The sequence below is a fragment of the Rutilus rutilus genome (genome assembly GCF_951802725.1).
Source record: "Rutilus rutilus genome assembly, chromosome: 7".
NCBI classification, from domain to species: domain Eukaryota; kingdom Metazoa; phylum Chordata; class Actinopteri; order Cypriniformes; family Leuciscidae; genus Rutilus; species Rutilus rutilus.
This window is the reverse complement of record NC_140221.1, coordinates 9700696-9719592: the sequence shown is the minus strand read 5'-3', so window position 1 is coordinate 9719592 and position 18897 is coordinate 9700696. Positions and strand designations below refer to the sequence as shown.

The window sequence follows — 18897 nt, the reverse complement described above, 5'->3', positions numbered from 1 at the left end:
GAAGTGATTGACAGCTTCAGTTATTAAGGGAGCGCTCTTTGCTAGCTTTCTGTAAATAATTCGTTCACAATTTGAGTAAGTTTTATTTTTCATGCTGCTAAGAGGACCAATGGCCACATATACACTGCAGAGTTTCAGGAGAGACAACCGCATTTAAATGCAGAGTGAATCCACTAAAATATATCCCTGATATTATATGGCAGTAAAGGCTCATACTTGGCAAGATGTTATTTTAATTTATAGAGACCTCTAAGAGTCTGTATAGCATATGGTGTGATTTCTTCACACTTGATCATTTGCCAAATATATTACGCCAATACGCTATTATTATAGAGAAAACTGATCCTAGACCAGAAGTTATGGGCAGATAGTAAGTCTAATCCATATGAATTGAGCAGTTTAGTCCAAATTTTCTCTAGAGACACGATCGCTTTATATGATGAACAGATTTAATTCACATATAAACATTGATCAGCAAACATAAACAGAAGCTCAACCAAACCTGCTTGACACACGAAAACCACTTATTTTTCTTGCTCAAACTTGCTTCGTAACACACGAGAATGACGTGTTTCTCCGCCCACCCCCAATTTCATTGGTTTATAATACAGCAATCTTATGGGCTTAGACGCATGCGCATTCCTTTTCCCATGTACGAGTTTATGAATGATCTACTACGCTGTTTGGGGCCGTACTACAGAAATATTAAGTGATAATCATGGGAATTTCAGGAACGATCAATTGGATAATGTTTTGATTAACTTAATACAAGTTAAACAGTTAATACGACTTAAGTTAGAAGAAGTTACTGTACAACAAACAATCCCTTCAGGCAGATTGCCGTGTAATATAGCCTATGTGCTGCTAAATCTGGGGAACGAATTCTGCATTCGTGGCCACGATATACAGGCTATATAGCCTATATAAATAATGCTATATAGCCTATATATACCTAGTTCTACATCAAGTGAAGAGAAGTCAAAATTATTCGTATAGCGCTCAATTCACATCGTTTTAAAGCAGCTTTACAAAAAGTCTAAAAAGTAGTCCTGTAAGCTTTAATATTGAGCAGTTTTAGGGCTGGGCAATATAAAGAAATATGTTGCTGATATAAATGATACAATGTTTGAGATTTATCTATATTACATTTATTAATTTACCCAGCAGATAAGTCAGTGCCACTTTAAGTGAGCAATGAGCATGACTGCATTAAATTACGAGCATTGCAAGGAGAGATAGCCTATTAGGCTGATAGTAGACAATATTTTCCGAATGTCATGCTGGGCTCCGTAATTTTACATCATAAATTTATGCTTCTTAATTTTTCTATTAGGACAAGTGAATAAAAACAAACTCAGGATTTCAAACACGTGATAATTCACTGTATTTCAGTAAGACACAGTTCCAAAAGTGTGTTTTATTTTATTTTAAATCACGTGGGCAAATAAGGCAATAATAGGCTACAAAATAATACAAGCCTTGGCCATTGTTTTTTTTTCCCTACAATGGGAATTAAAAACCCTTAAGTGCTGAAAAGTGGGGGGAAAATTAGACTAAAACAGATATTATTATGTCGATCTATAGCAAATATTATTATTTATGTGCTCAAGAGCGTATTTAAGTAATAAATATTCATATCACTTCTCTGCTTTGAGTATTTTAATAAATTTTTGAAGTAGGCTACAGTTATATTGCACAGATTTACAGCAGTGATTTTTTTAATAGTTAGGCTACAGCTATATTAATATTTGAAACTATTTTTATCCCGTACACGCAGATTATAACAGGAACACACAATGCAGGGGGGGGGGGGGTGGACAAATAATTAATTAGATTTTTAATACCTGATGTCACAGCCACAGATAGATGGATGGCAGGCATAACCGTAGAAAAAGTTATGCGTTTTAAAATGAAAATGCACTAGTGTAAACGTAGGTATCCCACAGTCTGCTCGGGAACCGATGCTCTCGAGCCAAAGATGGTTCTTTCAGTGAGTATATATATATATATATGGCTTGACGGCAGGAAAAAAATAAACCACACTTTTTTTCTTTTCTTTTTTTGCAATAATAAAAGGTAGTGTGTCGATTCAATTAAAAATCCACATATTTTCAAATATTACATAATTCATTGAAGCCTGTTTGTCATGTATAATACACCGACCAGTCGTCATCTGGCACAACAAGTTCAAATTTCATTGGACAATGAGAAGTGGAGAGGTAATTTTCCGGTCATTTATAAATAAATTGTTTGAAAATTACATGGACAGACGAATTTACATTTATGAAGCGATCTGAATCTGCGTCGTTGAACTAATGGATGTTAATTGACTACAAAGCACTGCACAAAACCAGCACCAAAAGTAGCATTAATGGTAAGTATAGTATTCAAGTCACTTGTATTTAGTCTATATTGATACAACGTTTACCACTTGATGAAACTATTATAGTTTGTTAAATGTAAATATTATGTGAAGTGTAGGCTGACAACAACACGTGAAATGGTGACTTTATCATTTTAACAGTTTTGATAATTTTGCAGCAATGGTATAATAGTACAGTACTACTGGTCAAATATTTGCACACAGATTACTTTGTTATTTTTAAGAAGTCCCTTATGTGCATCAAGCCTGCATTCATTTGATCAAAAAATACAGAAAACAATTATTACAATTTAAAAGAATGGTTTTCTATTTTAATATACTTTTTTTTATATCATTTATTTCTGTGATGCAAAGCATATGTGTGTGTATATGTGTGTATATGTGTGTATATATATATATATATATATATATATATATATATATGAGGCCTATATATGCCCTCTTTTTACATTTCTGCACGTCCCTGATGTGGAGTAAGACTGACCTTTGGAGAATAACCTCTGATGACCCCATCTCAGACCAAAGCCACCGTTCTGCAGAAAACTGAACAAAACAAATGACACAATTGGTAGGAAACACTCGAAAACTACACAACCAATATGCACATTTATGAGGGTCTCAGTACGAACAACTTTAAAGAATGACGCCATGTAGAAATAGGCAGTATTGGTACAGCAGTAGTTAAGAAAATTGATTAATAAATATCTTGAAATTCGTCCAGTTAGCATAGACATAATGTAGCAGTCAGCAGCTATTGTATTAATTATAGTAAATGGGCCTAGAAGTAAAAGCCAAGTAATTCAACTTTATAGAAAGGTTATTCTAAGGCAAGAAAAACATGTCCCCGCTCTTGCGTTAACGCTGCCCTGCTGAAGTTGGCACAACCTCGAGATCAGCTGGGTCTCAGGGTCTGTCACTTTAACCGTCTCGACCGGGTTTGCCAATCAGCGACTTTTGGGGATATTGAAACCAGCACGTGTCTGTATTTACCGAATAAGGTGTGGTGTAATTGACATTCTTTCACAAACACTCAAAATAACATAATACACTTACCCGCTCTTTCTCGCGCCTACCAGGTGGGCTACAAACACTCTCCGTACGAGCGCTGCCATGACAGAGATGGTCTTATTATTGGGAGATACGAAGGTCCGTGGCTCTACCATTGGAGAATGCGTAACGGCCAACGTGGATCACGTGTGCCTTGATTACCAATCACATTACAGCCTTGGCCTCGTGCGACAGTCAGTCACTGTTTACGGATCCCATAGAAATGAATGAGAAGTGCCGTAAACTGATTTCTACCTGTCGCGCAATTGCCCGTGATTTCTCTTAAAAATCAGCATTTTTTACGGTGTAAACTATACAAATAGATCAATCCAAAACGAATGTTTAAGAGCAAACATGTTGAAGATTAGCCGATAGCCCGTCGATTCGTTAAATGATAAGCCGTTTTCCCATAAAAGCAGTTTATTCAGCGTAGTGAAGCCTCTCCTCCATAGACATCCATTCGAAAAAAACGGTCCCTGGTTTTCTTCCCTGCGTAGCTCTGCGTTAGCAAGCTTTTTGCTAACCCTGGCAGCTTGCCTTAAAGTGGCTTTGGCCATGATGCTTGTATGCAGTTACAATTTCTACTGTGTTCTCGTCCTTCACGAGACGCACTGACGCCATCTACAGGAATTGAGCGTTAGTTACGACAACCCTTGACAGACTGTACTTTACGAATACGAAAAATTATTAAAATAAATAAATAATCGATTTAAAACAAAGTACAGTCATACTACCAGGTACAAAAATAAATAAATCCAGATTTTTTTTTTTTTGGGTGATATCAGCATGGAGGATCGGAAAAAGAATATAAATGTATTTTGTTTAATGAAAGTTAAAATACATTTCTAAATATATTTCATATTTATTTTTCAACATCACAAAAAAAAGATAATTAAGAAAGTCTTAGTTAACACTATTTTATTCATAAAATATATATAAAATCACACTGATTGACAGCACTCAAGCAATACTTAGTGTCGGTCTGTTGGTGGGCTCAACGAGAAGCACAACAGTAACAGTATCTGTAACACAGGAAGTGTGATATGGAAATAAAATTTCAATACAAATTTAAAAAAAAAAATTCATCTTGAACAAAAAAAAATTCTAACAGCCGGTTCCACTGCATAACTGAACAAAACACACATCAGCCCTATTATTAATTTTAATTGGGCCTGTAAGTAAAATACTAAAATTTCAAAGACCAGGGTTCCCACACCTTGGTTATCTTCAAATTCAAGGACCTTTCAAGGACTTTCCAGGTCCCTCAAATTCAAGGACTTTAATGCGGGGACACATTTCAAGTGAGAGCAAGGTTGTAAGATACATTGTTACAGTTTTCATCTGTCAAACAACTATGCAAAAAAAGTTTATCATTTATTTTTGGCCATATGACAGAAATCTGATATTCTATTTGTCGTATTTATGTTTAGCACAAAACTGAAGAATATTCGGTACGTCCTATAAAAATAAAATAAAATAAAATAAAAATGTGTCAAGGTCTTGGAACTGATTATTTCAACATGACAGCTCAACAATAAACCATGAGAAAACATGAGATCAAGTATGTGAACTTGCAACAGAACACATTATTATTTTAACATTTGATTATTTTATTTATTTCTACATAACTCTTCAGTATATGTTGGTGTGCCTCAAGCATTTATTTACTACAAGCACTTTCAATGACCTGTATCTATGTATGTTTATTTTCAAGAACTTTCCAGGGCCTTAAAAAAAAAAAAAATAAATTTGATTCACAAACTTTCAAGGATTTCAAGGAACCGTGGGAACCCTGAAAGACATAAAAGATAATAAAATTCTATAGGTTGATTTAGAAATGCGGTTACATCACAAACTGGCACAGAGATGCTCATCAGGCAAAGGCGCAGATTCTTTGGGGGTGAAGTGCAGATAAAGTCCAAAGCTACATTACAATTGATTGCAAAAGCTTTTCATAAAAAATATATATAAAATAAAAATCACTACAAATATGACAACACACCACACCAAAACAAAGTATGTTGCCTTGCTTTCATCCTCAAAAAAAAAAAAAAAGAATAAAGTTGTGGCAGTATATCACACAATGGAATGATAAAACTAAAAATCGGTCCAATCTAGCCAAATCACCACTTTATTAAATGCATATAACATCCAGTAAATGAACGATGGGTTTCACCAAATGCTTCACTAATGTCAACCTGATATTAAGTCTGCAAATAAGCATCATATATTCACGACAAACAAGTACAATCCAAAAGTTTGAGACAAATAAAAGTGTTTTCACAGTTAACATTAGAGCAATGGGGTTTTTGTCACAAACCAAAGGCTTGTCTACCCAGTTCTTGAGGTGACAGCATGTTCTCTTGGCTATAATATATCGCATAAATGAAAAAGGGACTAAAATGTTCTCAGAAATGAAATCCTCGCCCTCATGTCGTTCCAAACCTGCATGACTTTCTTCTGTTGGAACACAGAATGTTGAAGAATTCTGCTAATAGAGGTTCAAAACAACATTGAACTCAATTAACTTTCATTTTATGGGCAAAAAAAAAGAAAGTTAAAACAAAAAACGTTTCAAAGAAAGAATTCAGTTGAACAGGTTTGGGATATCGTGAAGGGTGAGTAAATGGATTTCCTCAGATAGTCCTTTCAAACCAACGTCAAACAGCCGAAGAACTGGCGGAAAAGTTTATTTAAACGGTCTAGCAGCTAAAGGTGAGAAGGCCGAGGGAAAGCCGTGGCTTATTCATGACAGCCCAGCAAGAACACCAAATGCAGAAACACAAAGTTTAATATTTCTATGGTGAAATACATTAAAACATCTCACAAGATTATAGTTATCACAGCACTGTGCCTGGTAAATAGTTTGTAGTCTTCATTTTTGGCAGCAAATCCCTCAGAATTTCCAGATGGAAAAATGTAATACAATTAAATCTAAGCTGCCAATTTCATGGGCCCCAAGTAGTCTAGGCAGGTGAGCACCCCCTTGTTTCTGAGACCATGAAGGGCATAAACCATTCCCACACATTTTTTTGCAAGAAAATGACAGTAAGGAACATGTTGGTTAGCCACATGTCGCAAATGCAAGAGAAGTTGCAGCAGTCACATTGTGAGGAAACGGAAAGTGCTGAAGTGAAGGTTTACTATAATGTGCTTGTATTTATATACACACACACACACACACACACACACTCACTCACTCATTATTCAAATATCTTTTGGGTCAGTGCACTTAATACCTTTGAAGTCTCAACTGTAAATGCTACAAGAAAATTCCCATCTATTGCTAATCGTTCCGTGTACAACACCGTGTGAAGCTCCAATTCTTTCCATGCCCTGGCAATAATATTAAAACCAACATTATTTGGTAACTTATTGGGAATAGATTTGTGAAAATCTGAATTTAAACCTCCAGGCCTTGGCGAGAAAAATAGTCTTCCAGTTCCGTGAGTCTCTCGATTAGCATTACGTCAAGATCAGCGTCGTCCTGTCTGCCCCTACGTGCCCTTCCTCGCGGCCCCTTCGCACGCAGCGGACCCAGGTTAGTTTTAGCCTTGCGTTTCCGAGGCAGTGTGAAATCTGGGAAGTCTAGAACTCGCTTTCGTTTCTGATGACCAATGCAGATCAGAGAGCCGTTCTTCTCTTTCGGTTCTTCAAATATCGTCTCCAGACTTCTGTGTAAATGAATAGAACAATCAGAAATCGATTTCCAGAAAAACACAAAAGAGTAAAAAAAAAAAAAAAAAAAATTGCGAGAACAAACCTGTTGGGTAATGGAGACTTGTAATTCTTATTGGTATAAATCTCCTCCAAACTGAATTCCTTTTTCTTCAGCCTTATGGGACACAAACACAGCAATCAGCTGGTCCATTGAAACAAATATTAATGATATATAATCAATGTTCTATTAACACTTTGAATTAGTGTTGTAATACTCAAGACCGGTCTTAAGTCTTGGTCTGGTCTCGGTCTCGACCGCATTTGTACTCGGTCTTGTCTCTGTATCAAATGAAATCACTAACAACTTAGTCTGAGACAGTGTCTTATTATTCTAATTGTATTTACGTATTAAATATAAGACATTTCTCAGGCAGATAATGTAGATCTTTTAGATGAATTTGAAGAGTGCTGGTCTGGTCTTGGTCTTGTCTGGTCTCAACACACACTGGTCTTCATCTCAACTCAAAGTCTTGGTCTCAACACACACTGGTCTTGGTCTCAACTCTCAACCCATCAAAGTTTTGGTTTTGTCTTGAGCTGTGTTGGAAATCACCCCCTACACCCTTAAATGAGGCGCTATTTGAGGGGACGTTCATTTGTAGTGGTGTCCAAAACCATAGTGGATGTTATCGAGTGCACTCATTCAATCCCACAATGCACCGCAATAACGAGTGTACAATTGATGTCCCCTCAACGGCTAGAGAATACCCATAATGCACTGTGAGAGTCGCACCGCACGCCGAATTAATACCCGAATCTGGCCAGACGATGGTTCTCGCAGCGTAATCAATCATCCATCCATTTTCCAAACCGCTGGGCCAATGTGGCTACAGCCTCATACAAGTACAAATTCTTTTTTAATTAATTATTCAATTGTTTAATTAAGGTTTATACATGAGAGAGTTCAAGAGTGATATTTTCATTACTACTGGAGCTGCCAGTTTGCCAAGTTTCAAATAATTATTAAACAGCAAGCACAAACTATGCGGCGTACTGAGCGTCTGAATTTACTCACTCGTTTTCATTTACTCCCTCAAGTGAACTATATTAGTGGACTAATTTAGGGAATAGTGAATGAGGGTTTAGGGAGCGATTTCACAGCCTTAAGCCTGTTTTATACTTCTGCGTCGAACTGCCGCCGTAGCTACGTCGTAGGCTGTGTGTAGCGCGCGTACCCTTCGGCGTACCCTGACGTGCACCTCTCCAAAAATGTAACAACGCGTCAATTCTACGCGGACACAAGCGCTGTGATTGGTCTGCCAGAACCCCTCCCTCGGGGTTTCATGCTCCCCAGGTGCGCGTCAACGCAGACAACGACACAGAAGTATAAATTAAAACCAACACGTTGCCTACGGCGTATAGGCTCCGGCGTATGTCCGACGCAGAAGTATAATGAGGCCTTTAGTCTTAACACAAAATGGTCTTGGTCTCAACCCCTCAAAGTCTATGGTCTCAACACACACAGATCTTGACTTGGTCTCGATTTAGGTGGTCTTCACTACTATACTACTATGAATATCACAATGATATTTAAGCACTTTTAATTTGTCCATTAAAGGGATAGTTCACTTTGAAATTAATTTTTGATATGTTTTAGCTTACCTCAAGGGCATCCAAGATGTAGGTGTCTTTGTTTCCGCAGTAGTTTCAATTGTGATATTTTTAGGTCAAACCGTTCTTGTCTGTCAGTCATATAATGCAGGTCTATGGTCACTGGCTCAAAACACAAGCACAGAGTCCAAATTAAAACAATTCCCCATCGTCCAAATGAAACAATTCCCCATCATAAGTACACATTGATGGCCTAAGACACGAAACGAGCGGTTAGTGTGAGAAAACGAACAGCATTTATATCGTTGTTATCTCTTGAAAACAGCACACGTCCAAATGATCTGACGGCGCGGGCGGGTATAGATATATACATAGATGTCGCCTTGGCTACTGCAGTTCATTGGAACGAAACCGTAGCCAAGGCGACATCTATGTATATATCTATACCCGCCCGTGCCGTCAGATCATTTGGACGTGTGCTGTTTTCAAGAGATAACAACGATATAAATACTGTTCGTTTTCTCACACAAACCGCTCGTTTCGTGTCTTAGGCCATCAATGTGTACTTATGATGGGGAATTGTTTCATTTGGACGTGGGGAATTGTTTTAATTTGGACTCTGTGCTTGTGTTTTGAGCCAGTGACCATAGACCTGCATTATATGACTGACAGACAAGAACGGTTTGACCTAAAAATATCAAAATTGAAACTACTGCGGAAACAAAGACACCTACATCTTGGATGCCCTTGAGGTAAGCTAAAACATATCAAAAATTAATTTCAAAGTGAACTATCCCTTTAAGGCAACATTCACACGGTCAGCTTTTGGGATTGACAACCACATTTACTTACAGCTGTGGGTCTCGAAATATCCCATTCAAACAGTAACTTACAGTAGCATCAAGAACGTGCAATGGGAGTCAAGCCCGTATTCTCTTACCAGTAACAATAGTGACAGTGACCAAAGTAATATCAAAGAAGGCGACATCCATAAAACTGAAAAGCCAGGTCACTTTTGATACAACAATAGTCCAATCGATCTGCGAGTTCAGTCAAATCTTTATTAACCGACAACAGCTTTTATATCTGTGTGGAAATCTGAGATTTTGAGTCGCGCGTAGAACACAAAACTGCACCAGAGAACAGTGACTGGATGTAAAACCTTAATATGAAAGTGGTTTCGCATGTAAGTTACAAAAACCACACACGAAAACCAGCAACACACAGAAGACACGCAATTGTGCAGCACTGCTCTCTCAGCTCTCTCGCACTATATGACATGATGACAGACAACTAGTTGTCCAGTCCTGTTCCAAGAATGCAGTTGTGAGTCCTGAAAATCTGCGAGTTCGGTTATAGAATGTGTTTGTCACTCTCGTAAATAACTGAACTGCGTGTGAACAAAACCATATTAAGGACTGACAAAGTTTCAAAAAGACCAATTTTGCATATGCTTCTTGTGTTGTGGCGCAATTATGAAAGCACAAAAAAAAAAAGAAAAAAAAAAAAGAGAGATTTAGGTAGCAACACTGCTGATAAAATTTGGCAAGTTGGATTCATTTTCAAGATTTCAGATTCGTTTGTCATCACACAAAAATGTTCATTGAAGCCTGTGTTTAAAATTGTATATGCCTTAAAATGTTCTAGTAGAAATATAAGTACGCACAATTGCTACATTATTACTGTCATCACATTATTATTATTTAACAGGCTTTACGTATTTTTTTACTGCATTTTACTTGCATGCTTTTTGCAAAGGCTGAGCTGAAAAATGAGTTCCTCTGAATAAAATACTAAAATTATTTTTTTTTAAACACATATTTCAAAGCTAATACACCGATTACAAGATATGAAGAAAATAGTCGAAATGCTGATAAACATTTACATATTGGACAGTTCCATTTAGATTCCACATCATCATATTATAAAGACCAAACGAGTTGAATGCTCACCTCTTTGGTTTGGGGAGTCCCATTGGAGTAAGGTTGTTATCTGGTTTGGGAACTGTCTTACGAATACGAATTTGGGAGACCCTTTTGGAACGTTGACCTGCTTGAGATTCAGCATTAGTATCATAGAGTCCCACCTACAAGAGAAAAGAATGTCAAGCCTTGAGGAAACAAAACCTAACTCTTTCAGTTCAGCAATGTCTGTATCCAAAAATACACTCACGTGCCACTTTATTAGGTACACCTATTCAACTGCTCGTTAACACAAATATCTACTCAGCCAATCATATGGCAGCAACTCAATGCATTTAGGCATGTAGACATGGTCAAGACGATCTGCTTAAGTTCAAACTGAGCATCAGAATTGAGAAGAAAGGTGATTTAAATGACTTTGAACGAGGCATGGTTGTTGGTGCCAGTATTTGATTAATTCAGAAACTGCAGATCTAGTTTCGCATCATGGATGTGCAGCAACTGCGATATGCTATCATGTCAATCGACCCTTTTCACATTTCCGGGTTTCTCAGAAGCGGAAGACATCATAGTTGGGTAAACTTTTATAGTGGTGAATGAGAGACTACATTAAATATATTTTTCGTATTCCCATTTGGTCAAATAGCAAAAGAAAATCTCTGCAAAAGAGGGGAAAAAATAGAGAGATTAATAACGGCAGTCAGAAGAGAGAAAGATGTCAATTTGACCGTCATTCCCATAGAGGCTGTTATATGAGAAAATATTAGAAACACCCTCACAGCAGCGTTAACTAGTTTTTGTAATTAAAGGGAAAGGTAATATAATACAAAGTATAGTGTTATAAATGTACGTACATAAAAAATAAAAAACTTTGCAGAATTTACGATGCTGATGACCGTTACAAGCGTCATCAGTCTGTGAAAAGGGTCCATATGGACCAAATCTCTGAGTAATGTTTCCAGCATCTACGCCACGAAGAATTAAGGCAGTTCTGAAGGCAAAAGGGGTTTAAAACCTGGTACTAGCAAGGTGTACCTAATAAAGTGGCCGGTGAATGTATTTGCCAACTTGCATTTTTACTTTTTTAAATAATTTGTTCAAATTCCAGAAGAGATAATATAATACCTGTTTGATTTCTCTAGATGCTCCCCGACTATGCAAACCAGGGTATTTGACATTTGCACTGACAATAGCAAAACTAGGCACAGATTCAGTAGCGGATCCATCCAATCGCACCGACTTGGGGCTGATGTTGTGCCATGAGGGGTGATCCAGACTCCTTTCTGGTGTGAGACGAATTTTTGACAGATGACACACTGATGAAGATGAGATGGCCTTCCTACACACAGTCAAAGAAGCAAGCATTTCAGAGAATACCAGGTGATTGCTAATATAACATCAGTCAACATCTACATGATTAAATGATCAGCTTAGCTGTGGTTTGTAAAATTGGTCTGGCTTCATGCTTTAAATATGATAATAGAATGAACTATTTTATCGATATAATTCTTTTTTACTATGCATATTGCTTTATAGACACAATACTTAAGGTGAAGTGAGTCATTTCTGCACTACTAGCAGCACTGAACCAAATAGAAAAACGTAACTAGATTCCAGCTGTCATAATGCTAGGGTGTTCTGGGTGGTTGCCAGGGCGTTGCTATGCATCTGCTGTGTCCTAACCAGATGTGACAAATGTTTTGAAGATGTTTCCTTCAGCTGAGACACTTCAGATGTGCGCTATTCCCTATGATGGTTTTAAATTGCTTGAAATATGATTGAAATCACTTCAAAAAGGAAAATACAGTTAAGTGCAACATGTGCAGCGCAAGTTTGTCATATATGCTACATAAAATTATAATTAGAACATTATAATTGTGTGCTTGGGACATGGATTTTAATGGTGAGACCATTATTTGAAATCAGGCTCTCAAAATATAATTTTTTTATTTATCAGATACATCACTATAGACTTCTACAGGTTTGGAAAGCTTTTCTGCTATTCGTGTTGCTAGTTGTGCACAAATTATGCACTTCACCGTAAACCTGAACCATAACTGGCAAGCAAAGACTGATTAAAAGATTTCAATGATTAGGTCAGCTAAATGGCAAGAGATGCAGGGGGGATATGCCCACCGTGCTGAAGCTCTTTTCCTGCTGGGTGTAGCTTCTTGACTGGATCGTCGTGTATAGCTATCAACGACAACAAAAAATGAGATAAAAACTGGTAAAATTGTAAGTGCAAGCAGCATGCAGGTCAAAACTGACAATCATTTCTGATTATGTAAATCAAACTTCCTTGCCAATCAAAACATGCAAAAAAAAACGTTTAACTTCAATAGCTTTAACTTACTGGTGATCGTTGTCTACGCCTGGTGGGGCTGTGAAGTCAACCAGAGGTCGAAAAGGATGAAACTTGCACCGCCCCAAAATCCGACACACAACCGCATGGGTACTAGGACGTGACAACTGCATAAGAGGAAAGTTGAGCCTTCTGTGTCGAAACCACAGTCTAAAGGATGTTGGAGAAGATAAAGCCAGGATGGTACTAACACCTGCCCCAGAGAAACTCCCCTTGCTTAAAGTAGACAAAGGCGGAGTAGTAGGCCGAAAAAGTTGAGATAAGCCAGGACAACATGCAGAGTCTTTATCCAGGTTAATCGGTAAAGCATTTGAAGGACAAGCTGGTGTACCAGATAACCAAGGAGAGAAAGGAGGTTTCGGGTCCTCAAGTATCGGCTGCCAATTGTTGGATGTCTCTCCTCCCTGCTCGAGAAAGGACAAAGAACGGGTTTCTCCAACTTTAAGAGAGGGAAATCCAGGAAGGTCATGTTTCTTTCCACCACAGAGTTTGAGCTTGGATCCATTTCTGCTGTAACCAGTCCATCTGTCCAAGTCGTTTGAGGAACAGCTGCTGGATACCAAGCGGTGGGCGGTGTTCGAGAGCTGATCCAACAGTTTGTTAGTGTCACTGTCTACTAATGGTTTGGAGGACCCATTTCTTGGGCCTGAGAGATGGGAACTGTGTGCTTGATGAAATGTCAAAAGCGAACCTAGTGGCTTTTGGTCACCTACATTTTTTACCAATTGGTTTGGTAAAGCAAGTTTACAGTATGGCAGGATTGATGACCCTTGAAAAGAGATATTTAAAGGGCTATCCTTTGAGTATGATAACTGACAATCAATGCTTTGTTCTTTACTACTTATCTTTGTGCTCTCTACAGAATCTCCAGCATTTGTCCCTGTCAGTCCATCTACATCCCTTGACGTTGGGATGTGATCCAAGACTGAAGTACTATTACTCAATGAGGTAGTGGTAGAGTGAAAAACACCATTCATTTCAATCTTGTGCAAGATTTCATTTTCTTTCTTGTTAGAAGTCTGAAAGAGAACTGAACAGCCCTTGGGTTTATCAGGGTTGGGTAGCGCTCCAAGCGGCTTACTGGAGAAAGGGAAGGTAATCTGACTAAAGGACCGCTGCTGACTATTTCCACTCTCGTCATTACTGGAATTTGTCAATGCTGCTGGTTTCCCAGGGGGCTTTGGATTTATTTCTTTTGCAAGCGAAAAAAGAAGATCTGTATTTGAGTATGACTTTGCGCCACTAGGAGTTGAAGATTTGAAAAACTGAACGGAAGGCACCCGGGGCTTTTCAGGAACATGTAAACGCTGATTTTTCAAGATGTCTTCCTCCTTCTGACCAGATTCATTATTCCCCACACTATCAGAGGACAGGGCTTCCTGTTTACGAGAAAGTCCTCGGCTGTCATTGTCATCTGAGCAGCTGAGCACAGAATCGACCAATAAGCTTAAGGCGACTCTGTCCTTCTCAGCTTCCAGCTCCATTTCCAGGTCTTCAAAATCTGAAATGGGTGAATAGTTACCCTGCAAACAACTGTCAGTTTGTCCAGAAGAACACGTTTTTAGGTTTCCACATGACGAACTGGAGCCACTGAAATTCCTACCTAGACCCTGACAGCTTAGGTCCTCAGGCTTATGAGCGAGAGTTGACATTGCCCATGAACACACAGGGTCCTTTTTTGATTCAGGTGATCTATAAAGAGACTGTGGCCCAGAAGAGGAGACATTTGGGATGATTCCTTTGTTGTCTTTTGGCACTTCTGCATCTACTCCTGCAAACACACAATAATTTAAGTCAAATCAAGATGTTATCGATATCTTTGCATAGCTTTGAGGTCATAAACATTCTAGAGTACTAAAATTTGATATTTTAGCATACACTTCCTGGAAAAATGTTCAGAAAAACTAATGATGCACTCAGTGGCATATCCAATTTTTCCCCAATAAAAAGCTCTCCAGTACGAGAATCTAACCCCACTTGGCCATGACTAGAAATAGCAAATCATGGCCTGAGGATGTAACAAACTAAATGCTATTGGCCATTTTAAAAAAAAAGGTACAAACCCTTTAATATGTCCCATCCCAATTTCGTTACAACAGAAAATATGTCAACACAGGAAAGAAAACATTCCAGTATTTCTTGGGTTATGTATGAAGAAAACAAAAATTATAGCCAAATTACATAATTATTAATTTAAGCATATCAGTATGCAAACATAAACAAACATTTACCAAAACTGTAATTTGATGAAATTGTATTTGGACAGCAAAAGGACAAGTCTCTTCCCAGCTGGCCAACTTTACTGTGCAGCTGAGCTAAACTGCATGTATGTGCACCGCTTTGTGAACACAACTGGTCCATCCTCCTCTCCACTGCCTCGAGACGTTGGGTCAGAGATCCGAAGGTATCAGTCAGCAGACGTTTCATCTCAGTTTGATGGGACACAAGAATTCGTTCCAGAACTCCAAGCTGCTCTCCTGATGGTCCTGATGGTCGTGGATCCCTGAACTTGCCCTCTGCAAAAGAGATGTTGATCAAAAGCAGTGCTTTGTAAAAGCAATAACTTCACACATACCAAAACATTGTAGTGATTCCTTTGGAACCAAGTCTTTCACATTACACATCTGCAATGTTACGACTAAGACAAATGTGTGCACACTTCTGAAGTTACTCCTGTACAGCACCAAAAAAAACAGGACAAAATCAAAGTTAGCAAGAGATTTCATGAAAAAAAAAAAGCCAAATGACTAGGCAGCAAACTATGAAGACTTGTTATTCTGTTAATATTGTATTCTTATTTGTTATATTCTGATATTACATTATTGTAAGTATTTCTATTAGTCTAAGTGATTTATTTAGCTATAACAGGATTAATATAACAAAAAATAACATAAATCTTGACAAAAGTTGCTTAAAAACAACGTGTAGCCTCGAATCCTACTATTCAATAACTATAATTCTGGCATATTACCAAAATATTTACTTTATGCACTAAAATTTAAAGTTTGGGGTAAGTACAATTTTTTTTAAAGAAATGAATACTTTGATTCAGAACAAATGCATTAAATTGATAAAAAGTGACAATAAAGACATTTACGCACTTCATCAATGAATTGTGAAAAAAAAAAAAAGCATCAGTTTCCACAGAAATATTAAGCAGCACCACTGTTTTCAAAAATCTAAATCAGCATATTAGAATGATTTCTAAAGGATCATGTGACACTGAAGACTGGAGTAACAGCTGAAAATTCAGCTTTGCCATCACAGAATTATTTTTTTTTTTTTTATTGTAATATTTCACAATTACCCTTTTTACTGTATTTTTTATCAAATAAACCCAACCTTGGTGAGCATTAAAGACTTTTTAAACTTTATAGAATTTAAAAACAAAAATGACACAGTGTTTCTGCTCAGTACAAAGGGGTTTCTGTAGAAATAGAATTTGCTCAGTAGAAACTAAACTTAGAGGGAACATTGCAAATTTTACCACATATATTCTACATTACCTTGCTGAGTACACATGTGTATGCAAATCGCACTAGGATTGACTCCAAAGTTACTACTTTTCGGATCAAACGTCATCTGTCTCAAAGCTCCTTCATTCATTCCTTTCTCAAAGTCTGAGGGCTGTGGTCTGTCACCAGATTCACTCTCCTCCCTGCTGGTTTCTCTGCATCCTTTGGCCAGCTGCTCCTGATACAGCAAAGACTGAGGAGCACGATGACACGGACCAGCCGCAGACGCAGGCGCCTGCTCTGCCCCTTTCTGCTCAGCCAGAAGATTGGACAACATCTTTCAAGGAACTGATGGGATAAGATGAGGTAACAGATTAAGTCATTAGACATTTAATGAATTAAATATGGTAGAATTAGTATTACTAGTGTGTCCATTCTTTGGTCTTACCAATATTATACCTACCATATTTACAGTACCAGTCAAAAGTTTGGTAACATTACTGTTTTTGAAAGTATGCTCATCAGGCCTGCATTTATTTGATCAAAAATGCAGGAAAAAACTGAGATATTTAGAAATATTATTACAATTTATAATAATGGTTTTCTATTTTAATATACTTTGAAATATAGTTTATTTCTGTGATGCAAAGCTGAATTTTCTCCAGTTTTCAGTGTCACATGATCCTTTCATTTCATTTTCATTTTCATTTTATTGTCCACGATGTGGAAATTTGCCTTCGGTCTCATAAAAACAACAATCAAACCAACAACAACAAAAACAACAAGAACAACAAGACTAACACACAGACATCTTCAGGGCAAAATACAGCACAGAAGAAAGAATCTTTAAATAAAAAAAACAGCACAACTGTTTCCAGCATTGATAATAAATCAACATGTTAGAATTGTTTCTAAAAGATCATGTGACACTGAAGACTGGAGTAATGGCTGATGAAAATTGAGCTTTGCATCACAGAAACAAATTATATTTTAAAGTATATTAAAATAGAAAACCATTATTTTAAATTGTAATAATATTTCACAATATTACAGTTTTTTAAATCAAATAAATGCAGGCTTGATGAGCATAAGAGACTTCTTTCAAAAACATTAAAAATAGTAATGTTTCCAAACTTTTGACCGTTACTGTACATAACCATGGTATTTACTTAATTTCTCAATGTAAGATCTCAAACAGTGATACTATGGCACAGAATAATAAGCATATTTATATACCATGATGTTTACATGATACATGAGGTGACAATACTACCACAACCTACATTGTACCATACACCACTACCGTTAAACATATAGCCTAATGCAAACAATATACATGGTACTAGCAGTTTTCTAAACTTTCTAAAATGGTTCCCCTGTGTTGTGTTATCTTATCTCCAATTATTTTATTTTGTACATGCTTCTATCATGATACATTTTGTGGTCAATAAATACAGGAACCTATCAGACGCCACTTTCAGCTGTTCTAGTAATAGCAATTTCTTCGTCCGAAACTATACGAGTAACCGCACATTTATGAACACTGAACTGTCTATACGTGCACATAACTTACATTTCACTTCATACACATTAAAGTGTGTTATTAAACCACCAGCTGAAACATTTTTTTTGCGGAATAATTAAATGAAACAGAGATGGTGTCATCGAAAATATCATCACACTAATTAAACACGTCACTAGATCGCATTTTACACATAATTCAAAAGAAACTATTCATAATCTGAATAATAAATAATTTGTAGGTGCTATGCATAATGACGTCAACGAACAGGCTACTCGTGCACATCAGGCATTTAAAGGCCCCCGAAACGTATACAAAGGAGTCAAGAGCAAGGCAGACATGTTTAACAAAGCAGTACCTGTATTGCGTCCCTCCTCACAAAGGTCAGTCTCCGGCGGCGAGAGTGTGCTGTTAAATCACTAATACTCGCCGATTCATCTCCATGATGCACGGGTCGGATGTGATCTCTTTAAACCAGTAAAAGTCATTTCCGGCGCGGCGACACTCCAGACTGATGAGCGGATTACCAGTGCAAACTGGCTACCCACTAAACCAGCTTATTATTAAAGTCAATTTAATTAAACTATGTCATACATTTAACGGAGAGAGCTAAAAAAAATAAAAATAAAAATACAAAATACCTAATCGTCAGAATATTTGCTATTGACAAACAGTGACGACTTCCGTCATTCGTGAGGCTGTAAAGCGTGTTGCCATTGGCTATTGCATGGACTTAGGCTCATATCTATTGGACTATTTTAATGGCAATACTTGTTTTTTGAAAAACACATTTTATTACGCCAAATCTACAGTGTTCCATTTTGACTGATACTAACAATGGTATAGCCTATATAAATAATATAGTCAGAATAACTATTATTTCCTTTTATTAAGAATTAATAAAAACTAAACTTCACAATTTAATTTGATTAATT

The 18897-nt window shown here is 37.3% G+C and overlaps 2 protein-coding genes across 4 annotated transcripts in view; both read right to left on the bottom strand.

The window, feature by feature from the left end:
* pisd (phosphatidylserine decarboxylase) overlaps positions 1-3568 on the bottom strand; it is a 38150-nt gene extending 34582 nt beyond the window's left edge. Inside the window, exons 1-2 of one of the 2 annotated variants that reach the window (XM_084414623.1) lie at positions 3437-3568; positions 2868-2926 (exon numbers count right to left, since the gene is read on the bottom strand). In XM_084414623.1, coding sequence (XP_084270749.1) covers positions 2868-2926; positions 3437-3546 — 169 coding nt within the window. In that variant the 5' untranslated portion in view covers positions 3547-3568. The remainder of the gene's footprint in view (positions 1-2867; positions 2927-3436) is intronic. The other variant, XM_084414624.1, reaches the window with a different exon arrangement.
* Positions 3569-5545: 1977 nt separating this feature from the next.
* Positions 5546-18689, bottom strand: LOC311293076 (uncharacterized protein). Of its 2 annotated transcripts, XM_084413081.1 has the most exons (9): positions 18321-18689; positions 16492-16788; positions 15217-15501; positions 12977-14756; positions 12760-12816; positions 11749-11962; positions 10654-10787; positions 7194-7265; positions 5546-7104 (listed from the first exon to the last, which is right to left on the bottom strand). In XM_084413081.1, exons 2-9 carry the CDS (start codon positions 16775-16777, stop codon positions 6834-6836), a joined length of 3099 nt encoding a protein of 1032 aa, XP_084269207.1. In that variant the 5' UTR covers positions 16778-16788; positions 18321-18689; the 3' UTR covers positions 5546-6833. The 2 variants fall into 2 exon arrangements, with proteins under 2 accessions (XP_084269207.1, XP_084269208.1); XM_084413082.1 differs by lacking the exon at positions 12760-12816 and having other exon boundaries at positions 18321-18650.
* Positions 18690-18897: the final 208 nt, after the last annotated feature.